This window comes from Aedes albopictus, chromosome 2 (assembly GCF_035046485.1).
Source record: "Aedes albopictus strain Foshan chromosome 2, AalbF5, whole genome shotgun sequence".
In the NCBI taxonomy this organism is placed as follows: Eukaryota; Metazoa; Arthropoda; class Insecta; order Diptera; family Culicidae; genus Aedes; species Aedes albopictus.
The window spans coordinates 204,473,150-204,488,443 of record NC_085137.1 but is presented as its reverse complement, the minus strand read 5'-3'; the positions used below and the strand labels follow the sequence as shown (position 1 = coordinate 204,488,443).

Here is a 15,294-nt window from a genome sequence, read left to right as displayed (position 1 = left end):
GCAACACCTGGTGGATGGCGAACATGTGGTCCGTTGTAGCGCGTTCACCCATGAATCCAGCCTAATATTGCCCCCACGAACAGTATTGTAAACATTCGACACTTTTCACTACCTTCATTTCGGTGCCGCAGTCGGGTGTCAGCTTGCTTTGTTACATTCATGCGCTACTTACCAGTGGGGTGACACGGCTGTCAAACTCGGTACATCGCCGCTCCACCCAACATCATTTTTGGTACGGCGCGTTTTGGTACCCACTTTCTGGTAGGTTTACCCTAACTTGCTCCTGATTTTCGGGTGTGTGGCTCGTGTGTTGCTAGTGCTTATTTCAGAAATTACACATTTCAAACGAAATCGTTGTTTTTGATGATTGTTTCTCTTTCCTTATCACTTTGCACGATATTATATGTAGCATCAAAGCAGTGTCGATGTTTCCAGCGCATTTTTTCCATGAATTAAGCAATCAAAACAAAATCATTGGACGCCATGTTGAGTTGAATGCTGGGTAGATGATTCTGGCCCTTCGTCATCCCCCTGCTACTTACACACAACACGAGTGGTAGGACGAAAGTCAATAAACATAAACAAGGGTCAAATCAATGTCGTCTGACACGATGACATTTGTCTAATTCTAGCTTTTCGTATGGATTTCAGCCAATTTCGATTATGAATGTCAATATTAGTTTATTCATGCTTGTTGAATTGAATACGCAACACACATATGGCCAACACAGCTCTCATTGTGGAAGAAGACAGGAATATCAAAAGCCGAATCGTCTTCCGAAGGCGCAATCGTGGTCAAGTGCATTCATTTGACATTTTTATTTCGTACGATAGTTTGATTGCTTTGTGTTGCGAATATCGGAGACAAAGGCAGCCCAATATCGATGAAAAAATGTCAATGACTGTGATCTCTAACAAGACTGCCCACGAACTCTTGCAATCGGTGATATACGGCGACATAAAACTTTGGAGTATCTTGTAGGCAGCGCTTAGTAGAGTGATCTCGCGATAGCTTCCGCTATCCAACATGTCGCCATTTTTGTAGATGGTACACACGATACACCTTCCATGCATTCCTTCGGTAATACTTCCTCCTCCAGAATCTGGGTAATGACCCAGTGTAGTGCTCTCACCAGTGCTTCTTCGCCATATTTTAGAAGCCTCCATGCCTCCTTCGGTGCTTGTAACGTCGTCGTTGAGGTGCTTATCGCAATGCTGCCGCTACCTCAGGACCACCTCGCGTTCGCTCGTGAGAACATTCCTGGGATTGTCTCGGCACATGTCGGCTTGTGGCATAAAGCCTCTGTGCGAGCGGTTCAGCTTCTCGTGGAACTTTCGTGTGTCCGTAGCGCGAGACAGCTTTTCCATCGCTTCCTGGTCTCTTTCTGCTTGCTGGTGCTTCTTTCTGCGGAAGACAGAGTTTTGCCTGCTTGGTGCCCTTGTTGGTGCCTGTCTATAACGTGCCTCATTCGCCCCCGTACGGTGTTGCAACATTCTCGCCCATGATGCATTCTTTTCGTTTTTCAACTGTTCACATTCGCCATCGTATCAGTGGTTTCTGCGATTTGGAGTCGCGAAGCCTAGTGCTACCTATGGCGAAACGGATGTCCCTACAGCCATCTTCAAGTGCAGCTGAGCCAAGCTGCTATTCCGTTAGTATGGCCACTGCCAGCTGCTGCACGTAGTCTTGAGCCACTTCTACGTTACGAAGTTGCTCGTTGTTTAGCCGCGGCGTTCGACTTCGACGCGTGGTAATAACTGTCGAAAGTTTTGAGCGCATGCATACAGCGACTATGTAGTGATCCAAAACTATATTCGCACTGCGGTATGTGCGGACGTTGGATATATCCGAGAAGAATTTGCCGTCGATTAGAACGTGGAACGTGGAACGAATTCTTCTACCACCTCAAAATTGTCCTCGTCTATCTTATCATTGCCTCAACATTCACCACCAATCCGACCTTTGCTGCGGCACGTTTCAAGCGGGTGTACGGTGCTGCCAGCGTTCCAAATGCACTTGCAATAATATACATGTCATCCTGAATATTAACAATTTGGCAAGGTTTCGTGAAGATCGTACTCCGGCTGTTAAGCCCGGCTCGTCAGATAACACCTTCCAGAGCAATTTTGATTAGTAGGGCGTCCTCTTCTGCACAATCACAGTCTTTTCCTTCATTGTCTGTGCTATTCAAGTGCTCGTCGTTTGCGACACGAAGCCTTTGCGTATGCGTTGTGCTTCTGGTAGAACTTCCGCCCATGTTTCCGCTTCTGTCTGTATCGCTCCACATTCCGTCGGGTGCTCGCGATGCTTTCTTTTGCTTTTTTTATCTCGTTCGTATATTTTTGAGCTCAATCGCGTGTAACGCTTTACGGAGCCGAAATTCATTTTTGGTATCTAATTACATACAGTTGATAGCTTTCTTATCCGAGGTTAGTATTGGGAGGAGACTCGTGGCTGCTCGAGGTTGGCGGGTCACATGATTGGTGTGGATAGGGTTTCAAGGTTCACTGCAGTTCATCCGAGAGGTATGTTGGCATTTTCGTCGCGTTTCGTCCCGGGTATCGGATTTTCGTCAACCGGATGGCCAAGAGCAGAACACAATTTTCTTCTGCTTTAAAATCGCTCTGTACTCCTCTTCGAACCAATCGTTTCGTCTACCCGTTCTACGTAGGGTATTTTAGCCAATAGTGGACCCCTTACCTATAGTGGACCCCCTTATATTTTTCCTAATTTTCCTGCTTAAATCTGTTTTTACCGGTGAACTTCCACCGGGAGACGATGGATCATGTTCCTAGCCAGTAGTTACAAGTGGTGGAGCTACGGTGGAAAGCAATAATTTGATTTTTTGAACAAATTTGTAAATGTAAACAAATCTGGGGGACCACTATTGATTAAATCCAAGGGGGTCCACTATTGTCTCCGTTTTAACATGGTAAGAGAATACGATTTATCCTATAGTGGACCCCAACAATCCTATAGTGGACCCCGGGGGGACCACTATAGGATAATTTGAGCCAGATTTGAAATGATTATTTTATGGGAAATATAGGGTGGTTTGGTAAGGTTTTTGTGTGCAATGTGCAGGAAAGACATAGAACTTGCTGTGCAAACGTTGACAGGGGCAATTTAATTGGAATATCATACTGTTTTAACGATCAGAACAATTTTTAGCTACTAAGGGGTCCACTATTGGTTAAAATACCCTATCCGGTAGTGCTCTCGGCTGCCTTGTTGATGACTACTTTGACCGTACTCCAGCAATCCTGCAGACACCCTCGCCCGGCAACGCTGCCACGAGATTTTGCGCGTATGCGGTGGCCACATCCGGTCGCTTTAGTCACTCTAGATCGTACTGAGGCAGTCGCCGGTACTGTACATTGTTAATAACGGAATGTTTTGGGCGCATTTTGACCATTTTGATCATTGCATTGGTCAGATTCGATGTTAGCGCCACGATAGGCCCTGACCTGAGGTCAATCATTTCGGAGAAGTGCCACCCATCAATCCGAACGTGGTTGATTTGCGATTCCATTTGCTGTGGTGATCTCCAGCTGTAACGATAAGGGATGCTATACCGGAATAAGGTGCTAGAAATGGAGGCAGTGAAATCAACGAGGGTACTCAACAATCGAACCCAACGTGTGCACAGTTATTTTGGACGCTAAAACGAAACAAAAAGCTTTGTTGTTGTTTGGTGTAGGGTGCGGGCATCGGTTTTGGCCAGTCTAAGGGAAATGTTTTTTTTTTTGTAAAAATAGCCAATAATCCATTGAAAACTGCCAATGTGTCAAATGAAAAGTTTCAATCTATATTTCGAAGAAAAAATGCAGAAATCAAGCTAATACTTGATTTTTGTATTAGTGGCACTGGCCAAAATAGAACATTTATTCCGATATGACCAAACACGTTACTGGCCAAAACTAATGCTTCTACCTAATTTCTATTGTATTCATTTTTGAATTCATATTTTTGCCGTGGTTACCGGAGTAAGGTGGTAACCTAGCCATTTTAATGTATTTATTCTTCACCTTTTTCCCAGCTGTTCTATCAATATTTTCCGCGACATCACCGCATCAAACAAAAACAATCACTTTCCTTTGCTCGCCGGTTTGTCCATTTCACTTTTCCGATTACTTTCCATCTCTTTGGTCATTGACTCGCCAGCACTGCGCCGTCGAGTGCCATCATTGTGGATGATCTTTTTTTCAACGGCCGCTCAGCTCTGCTGTGTCTAGCCGACAACAACAAAAAAAACGTGAAGAAGCTTCCCCGATGGACGCTCGCTGACCAATTTATTGGATGATGCCTGTCTGCACAGCGCGCAATATCGTACAATTAAAAATTTTCGCCTATTACCGCGCTTATCGAATTATACGGGTACCTCTACCTACTGAGGAAAAAAAAGAAAGACAGGAAAAAACTTACTCAACTCTGGAAAATGGGAGTTATGCGATAGTTCATTTAAGTGACGTTGGTGTAGCTTATGGTGGTAATCTACTACACGAGACCCATTAATCAGTTGACTCAACGGACTCAACACATGGCACTGATTGATTGCCTTGCTTGCTCTGACAACTGAGAAACGTTACGGTGGTCGAATGTGCAACCGAATTTACTACGGGTGTTTCCGAATTCAAAACAAGCCACTTCAGTTCTTTTCATCCGACTGTATTTGAATTGGGTGCGGCGCAGATTGCTGAAGCACTGACATCGCAACGATTGTAACCTATCACCTGCTGTGGGAGGTATGGTCGCTTGGTGGGAACGGTAAACTTGTTAAACCGAAAATGGAGCATGGACCGAAGGCCACTTTCCCACACTACTCCATATACACAGCTCAGAAGCAATGGAGTTGATGGACGAATGCTACCAGATCATTAAAGCATGGCGCAGGTTGTCGATGCCTTGAATTAAGTTTAATTGGATCGACGGATTAAAATTTTCAAACGTCTGGAGTTATTGGATGTTTGTTAATATAATCTAATTAAATTGTTGATGTTTCGTTAACAATGTGCATACAATCTACATTTATGTCTTTTTGTTTGTAAACGAAAAACTTGGGTGTCTTATTTTGGTATTTTACCAGTACCTGTAAAATACCAGAATAAGTTATTTACAATATCTGGATATCCGACCAACACCTTGTCTGGGTATGATACTTGACATTGGTATGCTGCAGTTATGTGTCAGTTATCCGTTCCTGCTCGGGATGACTTGGGTGGCTGCCACAATTATTTTTCAATGTAGGGGAGACTGGGGAGACTTGATCCCTTTTTCTTAATTTACCTGAAACTTCAAGAAAAAAACACAAAACTAGATCCGATTTCCGTACAAAATGGCAGGTAAACATCTATAGCAAGTTAATACACAACAGAAGGCCTTCAAATTATTGTTCAAGTTTTCAAAACTGTGTTTTTATGGAGGCATGTCTTATGATGTATTTTTCAAAAATGGGTGACACTTGATCCCCCTTTGAGCACATGATTTATTAAAAGGGATAATAATTCCAGAGTCTTCCTATTCATTTTATTTTCGAGTTTTCTTGTATTTTCGATGAATATGGAGTGTTTGAAATTGTAAGATTTCCTTAAATTTTTAAGGATATGCCGTATTTTCAAAACGGGGAGACTTGATCCCCCTTTTTTGGTTTGTACTAAAGTTATAATTATCTGACACATTTTATCGTTCAACAGACTAGAATTTCAAGTAAATAGAGGCTTCCGAATAGAATTTTATTTTTCACATGCATAATGTGTGTGTAATCCTCGAGGGATCATGTCTCCCCATGTCACTGTTGTGTATACTAAGCTGAATGTATTAAAATATGTTAACAACAACCTTATTTGGATTAATAAGTTTGGAAGTATTTTATTTAAACTGTGTGCTGTTAAATTTTGACACGATTTGGTTTAATTTTCACAAAGTTATTGAGATTTTTCGGAATCGCCTAAAAGATTTCTGAAGGACTGAAAACAAACCATCAGCCGTTAAAAAATAATGCAATGTACAATCGAAATCACTTGTAGCCAAAACATAGTCGTTTGTTCAGGAGTAGCTTTGGAAAAAATATGCCAAAAGAAAAATGTTTTTGATTCCGAGCAAATATGGGGGGAACAAGTCTCCCCAGGGATCAAGTCTCCTCAGTCTCCCCTATCAATAAACTCCCAGTACGGAGGGTTAGCCTAACATTAGCCTAATGTGAGACTAACTGGCCAGCATGTTAGGCTAACTTTTTGTCTCACTTTTGGCTAATGTTAGTCTAAAATTAGACAGATATGACACACTTTTGTTAGACATGTTGCAAATTCGAAACATGTTTGTTAGTCTAACATTAGACTAACGTTAGACATGTTTTACTATGGGCTGTTAGACAAATGTTAGGCATAAATTTTATGCTGCTTGTTTTCATTCCAGCTGTCATCCGAGCAAAAAGTATGATTGTAGTAGTGAACTTTTGTCGACGTTCACTACTACAACCGTACTCTTGCCCCGAATGAAGGCTGGACGAAACAAATTCAATAAAAAAAACTCGGAGCCTGTTCAATTTCAATTTTAATTAAATTTAAATTAATTTAAAATTAAATTAAAATTAAATTAAAATTAAATTAAAATTAAATTAAAATTAAATTAAAATTAAATTAAAATTAAATTAAAATTAAATTAAAATTAAATTAAAATTAAATTAAAATTAAATTAAAATTAAATTAAAATTAAATTAAAATTAAATTAAAATTAAATTAAAATTAAATTAAAATTAAATTAAAATTAAATTAAAATTAAATTAAAATTAAATTAAAATTAAATTAAAATTAAATTAAAATTAAATTAAAATTAAATTAAAATTAAATTAAAATTAAATTAAAATTAAATTAAAATTAAATTAAAATTAAATTAAAATTAAATTAAAATTAAATTAAAATTAAATTAAAATTAAATTAAAATTAAATTAAAATTAAAATAAAATTAAATTAAAATTAAATTAAAATTAAATTAAAATTAAATTAAAATTAAGTTAAAATTAAATTAATATTAAATTAAAAGTAAATTAAAATTAAATTAAAATTAAATTAAAATTAAATTAAAATTAAATTAAAATTAAATTAAAATTAAATTAAAATTAAATTAAAATTAAATTAAAATTAAATTAAAATTAAATTAAAATTAAATTAAAATTAAATTAAAATTAAATTAAAATTAAATTAAAATTAAATTAAAATTAAATTAAAATTAAATTAAAATTAAATTAAAATTAAATTAAAATTAAATTAAAATTAAATTAAAATTAAATTAAAATTAAATTAAAATTAAATTAAAATTAAATTAAAATTAAATTAAAATTAAATTAAAATTAAATTAAAATTAAATTAAAATTAAATTAAAATTAAATTAAAATTAAATTAAAATTAAATTAAAATTAAATTAAAATTAAATTAAAATTAAATTAAAATTAAATTAAAATTAAATTAAAATTAAATTAAAATTAAATTAAAATTAAATTAAAATTAAATTAAAATTAAATTAAAATTAAATTAAAATTAAATTAAAATTAAATTAAAATTAAATTAAAATTAAATTAAAATTAAATTAAAATTAAATTAAAATTAAATTAAAATTAAATTAAAATTAAATTAAAATTAAATTAAAATTAAATTAAAATTAAATTAAAATTAAATTAAAATTAAATTAAAATTAAATTAAAATTAAATTAAAATTAAATTAAAATTAAATTAAAATTAAATTAAAATTAAATTAAAATTAAATTAAAATTAAATTAAAATTAAATTAAAATTAAATTAAAATTAAATTAAAATTAAATTAAAATTAAATTAAAATTAAATTAAAATTAAATTAAAATTAAATTAAAATTAAATTAAAATTAAATTAAAATTAAATTAAAATTAAATTAAAATTAAATTAAAATTAAATTAAAATTAAATTAAAATTAAATTAAAATTAAATTAAAATTAAATTAAAATTAAATTAAAATTAAATTAAAATTAAATTAAAATTAAATTAAAATTAAATTAAAATTAAATTAAAATTAAATTAAAATTAAATTAAAATTAAATTAAAATTAAATTAAAATTAAATTAAAATTAAATTAAAATTAAATTAAAATTAAATTAAAATTAAATTAAAATTAAATTAAAATTAAATTAAAATTAAATTAAAATTAAATTAAAATTAAATTAAAATTAAATTAAAATTAAATTAAAATTAAATTAAAATTAAATTAAAATTAAATTAAAATTAAATTAAAATTAAATTAAAATTAAATTAAAATTAAATTAAAATTAAATTAAAATTAAATTAAAATTAAATTAAAATTAAATTAAAATTAAATTAAAATTAAATTAAAATTAAATTAAAATTAAATTAAAATTAAATTAAAATTAAATTAAAATTACATTAATTAATTCATTCATTTAATTTTAATTCAATTTTGTTTTGATTTTTATTTAATTTTAATTAAATTTTAATTTAATTGAAATTTAATTAAAATTTAATTAACATTCAATTAAAATTTAATTAACATTCAATTAAAATTTAATTAAAATATAATAAAAATTTAATTAAAATTAGATTAAATTGAATTCAATTTTTTTTTATCCAAATTTTATTAATTTTTTTTTTAATTTTATTTAAATTTTATAACAATTTTATTAGAATTTTATTAAAGTTTTATTAAAATTTTATTAAAATTTAATTGAAATTTAATTAAAATTTTATTAAAATTTTCTTTAAATTTTATTAAAGTTTTATTAAAATTTTATTAAAATTTTGTTGAAATTTCAATAAAATTTAATGAAAATTTAAATAAAATTTTATTAAAATTTGATTAAAATTTATTTAAAATTAAATAAAAATTAAATAAAAATTAAATGAAAAATAAATCAAATTAAAATTAAAATGACTCACCGACACGATGAGGCCAAACTTAACGGAATCGGACACTGTTTTGCAGATGACTGGTTCCGGCAACGGTACGACGAGAACGAACCGGACTTATTGGCCAGTAGCAGCGGCGAGGAGCTGACGGGTCGGACGACGGAACGGCTAAAATGGTTCTTACCAGGTTGTTACGGTTTTAACTAATTGAAATTAACTAATTGAAACGCGCAATTTTTAACATTTTCCCGACCGACGAACGCTGCCGCAATCAACAAAGTTATTTTTTTAACTGCCGTTCAGGCAACTGTCAACAATGCGCGAAAGAATCGAACACTGAGCATAATTTCGGGGTTATGATTTATGCTCTCCAGAAATTTTCGATGAGCAACATATCTAACAAATGCCTAACAGTGTCGAACGCCTAACTTCCTCCGTGCTGGGCTTCTTTCCAGCCATTGCACATAGCCCACACTAGAGAAATGTTATGCCTTGTATCATTGACAGTTACATAAAACCTCCACATGTCGATTTATGTTTGCCTACATTACTCAACCACCCTAGACATCACAGGATTCGTTGGTTGTATAAAACGAATTAACGATTTATTTTAAGCAAACATCAAACACACCTAATATCACATCCTTTTCCCCTCTTTTCTCATTTCAGACCAACGTTGGGCCGATTCTTCTCTCCGTAAACCCATATCACGATGTTGGTAATCCGCTAACACTATCGTCAACCCGTTCCGTCCCATTAGCACCTCAACTGCGCAAAATAGTACAAGAAGCCGTCCGGCAGCAAGCGGAAACAGGCTACCCCCAAGCCATCATTCTATCAGGTTCGTACCACATTTCAATCTAGTTGAGTAAATTCCAAAAACGATTCTAAATGTAACCCATGATTCATTTAATTGCCACTCAAAAAGGTACATCCGGTTCTGGCAAGACGCACTGCTCGATGTTGCTCCTCCGGCAGCTATTCGCAGTGGCCGGAGGGGGTCCCGAAACTGACGCATTCAAACATCTGGCCGCCGCTTTCACCGTGCTCCGATCGCTGGGCTCGGCCAAAACCTCCACCAACTCGGAATCGAGTCGGATCGTAAGTTTTATAATGGATTCGTAAGGGTTTTAGTACATAGGATGCAACTTGAACTTTTTCAAATAGTTGACCCTGTGTACTTGAAGCCTCACGAAACAGGGATGCCATATATTTATTTAATTTAAATAAACAGACATGATACATATTATTTTGAAGAAAAAATGGGTTAGAGATAACTCCTTTGATAAATTTCTTTTCGAAATCTTTCTCAAAAAGTTTATACTTATTCATCTGTTTCCAAAATCCTAATAAAAACTTAAAACTAAAGGTTGCTTCGGATTAAATCCAAAACAGAGCCATTCGAGCAAGAAAAATAACTGCAGCATACCAAAGTCAGGTATCATACCGTGCATGGTTCCGTTTGCGTGCATGGTTTTGCTCCTTCAACATTTTACAATTTTCGATTTTTTCCCATAGAAAAAAATCAGAGAAAAAAAAACAGACTGTTCCCCGAGAATATTGCGTATTGATTGCATGACTTCACACAACGACACTGAATAAATCTGTGGGCCGCAGATGAAATAGGCATATCTGTCCGACGATACGCAAAGTAGTGGAATTGAAAGGAATTTGCTCGTTATTTTCTAGTTTTTCTTTAAAAGTTTCATTTTTTCAGTTTTTTTTTGCGTAAGTAAGGTAATTGTGAAATGTTTTTAAATTTTAACTTGTGATTCAAGTGAAAAAGTTCTACTAAAAGCTCAAAAGTGTTAGTGAAATGAGATACAAATGGAATGACATCCACGTCCTTTATCACTAGAGTTCTAGACATGTTTCCTGTTATTTAAACTATTGTTGTTTTTTTTTCTGGCTTTTCAGTCCTATCGTGAAATCAAAACAGCCTGATGCATATGGAAATTGTGTAATTTAATATTGTGGTTTTCTGGGTAAACAACGGTTTTCCATTGGAACCGACGGTTAAAAGATTGCTAAATCTGAATGAAGAAAAAACAATCGATACACTAGTCGACAAAATTGAAACTTTTCTCACGCACTTTGACCATTTGTTCCATTTCTAATGGAATTTGGCCCGCTGATTTCAAATCTGACTTCAGAATTCCTGTAACACGTACAGTTTTTGATAAAAATAGGATTTTATTCACAAAATTTAATATTTCATAGAAAAATAAATATTGGTGTTTTAATTTGAAATTTTTCATCTGCTCATTATAAATAATATTTATATTCAATAGATTTTGATCCACTGATTCTTAATCTGACCTAAGAATTTCAGTAACACGTAAAATTTGGGTTTATTCACAAAATATTATATTTTCTATTTACAATACTATTGTCTTTATAATTTTATTTTTTTATCTGCTCATCTTTAGCAATATTAATATTTATTAGATTTTTATATACTGACTCGGAATCTGACCTAAGAATTTCAGTAACAGGTAATTTTTTATTTTCAGAAAAATAGGGTTTTATTCACACAATTTCATATTTTCATACAAAACAAAATCTTGTCTTTATAATTTTGAATTTTTCATCAGCTCATCATAACCAATAGTTAGACTCAATAAATTTTGATCCACTGATTCAGAATCTAACCTAAGAATTTCAAAAACACGTAAAATTTTGAGAAAATAAGGATATATTCACCATATTTCAAATTTTCATGGAAAATAAAATATTGTCTTTATTATATTTTATTTCATCTGCTGATCATAATCAATTTTTATTTTCAATAGATTTTGATCCACTGATTCAGAATCTGAACAAAGAATTTTAGTAATTCATGAAATTTTTGAGAAAATAGGGTTTTTTATTCACAAAATTTCATATTTTCATAGAAAATAAACTATTGTCTTTATAATTTACTTTTTTTTATCTGCTCATCTTAAGCAATATTAATATTCATTAGATTTTTATATACTGATTTAAAATCTTACCTTAGACTTTCTGTAATACGTAAAATTGTCGAGAAAAATAGGGTTTTATTCACAAAAGTTCATATTTTCATAGAAAACAAACTATTGTCATTACAATGTTTTTATCTGCCAATCATAACACGTAACTTTTTTGAGAAAAATGGTTTTCTTTTCACAGAATTTCATATTTTTATAGAAAATAAACTATTGCCTTTATTATTTTAATTTTTTCATCTGCTCTTCTTAACCAATATTTATATTTATTAGATTTTTATATACTGATTCGGAATTCGACCTAAGAATTTCTGTAACACGTAAAGTTTTTGAGAAAAATAGGGTTTTTTTTTCAAAAAAATTCATAATTTTGAATTTTTCATCTACTCATCATAACCAATAGTTATATTCGAAAGATTTTGATCCACTGATTCAGAATCTGACCTAAGAAGTAACACGTAAAATTTTTGAGAAAATAGGGTTTTATTCACCATATTTCAAAAAACTATTGTCATCATAATTTTATTTATTGTATCTGCCAATCATAACCAATATTTTTATTCAGTTGATTATGATCCACTGATTCAAAATCTAACCTAAGAATTTCAGTAACACGTGAAATTTTTGAGAAAAATGTAGTTTTTCTCAAATTTTCATATTTTTAAAGAATGTAAACTATTATCATTATAGTTTAATTTTTTAAATCTGCTCTTCTTAACCAATATTTATATTTATTAGATTTTCATATACTGACTCGAAATCTGACCTAAGAATTTCTGTAACAAGTATTTTTTCGAGAAAAATAGGGTTGTTGTTAACAAAAAATTTTATATTTTCTTACAAAACAAAATCTTGTCTTTATAATTTTGAATTTTTCATCTGCTCATCATAACTAATAGTAATATTCAATAGATTTTGATTCACTGATATAGAATCTGACCTAAGAATTTCAGCAACACGTGAAATTTTTGAAAAAAAAAATGGAGTTTTATTCATGAAATTCATATTTTCGTAGGAAATAAACTATTGTCTTTATAATTTTAATTTTATTATCTGCTCATTTTAATCAATATTTATCTATATATATAAAAATGAGTTTAAATTTCCTTTGAGGCAACAAGAACTCAAGAACGGGTGGACCGATCAGCATGACTCTTTCACGGTTCGATTCGTATTCGTGGTGGCTGTGTTTATATGCAGAAAAAGTTACGAAAATCATTAGAAAGGTATAAAATTTGTGAAAATACTGATTTTTTGTGAGCCGGGAACAAATTCAGCATGATCAAAATTTAATCAATCTAGAGTGCGTTGCTGCGTTGCTGCTGTCAAATCACCACAGATAGGCAAGACAAAGTTTGCCGGGGCCGCTAGTATTTAATAGATTGTCATCCACCGATTCGGAAACTAACCTTAGAACTTCTGTAACACGTGAAATTTTGTGAAATAAAATAATGGCTTTATAATTTTAATTTTTTTATCTGCTCTTCATAACTAAAATCTATATTCAAAATATTTTGATCCACTGCAGTGCACTGATTCAAAATCTGACCTAAGAATTTCAGTAACACGTACAGGTTTTGAGAACAATGAGGTTTTATTAACAAAATTTCATATTTTTAAAGAAAATAATATAAGGTCTCTATATTTTTTTTATCTACTCATCTTAGCCAATATTTATACTCAATAGATTTTGATCCACTGATTCGGAAACTGACCTAAGAATTTCTGTATCCTTTAAAATTTTTGAGAAAAATAGGGTTTTATTCACAAAATTCAGTATTTTCATAGAAAAAATATTACTTTTGTTTTAATTTATGGTCCTCTCAACAAACATTTGTATGTAATAAATTTCAATCTGCTTATTCAAAATCTAACCTCAGCACTTCTGTACCACGTTTAGTTTTTTGTATGAGAACCCACTTTTTATTTGTATGGCGCGAAAGATTTCTCAAACTCCCCTCCTTCCATAAACCCCTACGTCATTAATGGACAGCTTTTTACTAGATCGTAATAGATTGTATTTAATGTATCCACTTATTCCTTATTCTTACCTTAGAATTGCTGTAACACATTCATTTTTTTTTCTCAAGTTGGGTTTCACCAACAAAATTTCACATTCTCATGAAAAAAAAAAATATTTTTTTTTCATGTAAGAAATGTGTTTCACCTGTTTTTCACAAAAACTGTACGTTTTACAGAGTTTCTGAGCAATAAATCTAAATCAGCTTATCAAATATTTTATATGATTTTTTGTTTCTATGAGCAGTAGATTTTGAAAAATGAAGACAATATTTTATTTTGTAATGTGATGTTGTAAATATAATTCTATTTTTTTCAAAATCTGTACGTGCTACAGAAATTATACAGATATTATAAGGATTCAGCGAATTGTCCTTATGTATTTGCACAGTCAGTTTTTTTTCACGCCGGGGATACGTACCGCGCTAATTCGTGAAACGTACTGCACGTGTTACACAAAATCTTAGGTCAGATTCCGAATCAGTGGATCAAAATCGTTTGAATATAAATATTGGTTATGGTCAGTAGATAAAAAAAGTGATATTAACAACACAGTATTTTATTTTTATGAAAATATTAAATTTTGCGAATTAAACCCCATTTTTCTCAAAAAATGAACGTGTTACAAAAATTGTTAGGTTAGTTTCCGAATCAGTATATAAAAATGTATTGAATATGAATATAAATACAGTATGCGGCAGCAAAAAATGCGAAAGTGTTTTTCAACTTCAAACCTCATTTTCGTCCATTTGACATTAACCAATCTATGTTTCAACGTTCCATGATCTATAATAGGCTAGTTTTCTGAAAAGTTAATTTAAAAAATTCCCATTTTGGTCACTAACCTTTACAGGGCGGCGCCTGAAGATGAAGACAACCAGAATTTTCAAACCGCAGAAAATCGCACAGGTCGCTAAATTTCGCATCTGATAAAACCAAATTTTCGATTTTCTCTACAATATCATCAAATATATGTACTTATTTCATCTGGTATGTGAAACTACATGGCTCTGGATCAGTGTGGTCTGGTTGTGCATCGAATTTGAGCTAATTTTGTTACTGTTATAGTCATTTTGTTTAATGACCATTGGGCGCGCAGTTTATTGATATCCGCTTATTAGGCCTACATTGTCACATGTTAAACATCAAATATGTTCATTTTTTTTTCGGTGCTAGAATATAGACATTGACTGATCCACTGTCATGGAAAAATAGTCATACATATCCCATATTTAGCGAGTAATAGTGCCTTGATCCTTTCGCATTTTTTCCTGCCGCACACTGTATATAAAGATTAGCAGATAAAAATTGTAAAGACAATAGTTTATTTTCTATGAAATTTAATAAATATAATTCCATTTTTCTCAAAAATTGTACGTGTTGCACAAATTCTTAATTCACATTCTGAATCAGTTATTT

The 15,294-nt window shown here is 31.5% G+C and overlaps 1 protein-coding gene across 1 annotated transcript in view; it reads left to right on the top strand.

Annotated features, from left to right (window-relative positions):
* The window catches only part of LOC115264998 (myosin-I heavy chain-like), a 71,710-nt gene that overhangs the window by 32,804 nt on the left and 23,612 nt on the right, over positions 1–15,294 (top strand). Inside the window, exons 4-5 of the mRNA XM_062847931.1 lie at positions 9,560–9,731; positions 9,819–9,991. Coding sequence (XP_062703915.1) covers positions 9,560–9,731; positions 9,819–9,991 — 345 coding nt within the window. The remainder of the gene's footprint in view (positions 1–9,559; positions 9,732–9,818; positions 9,992–15,294) is intronic.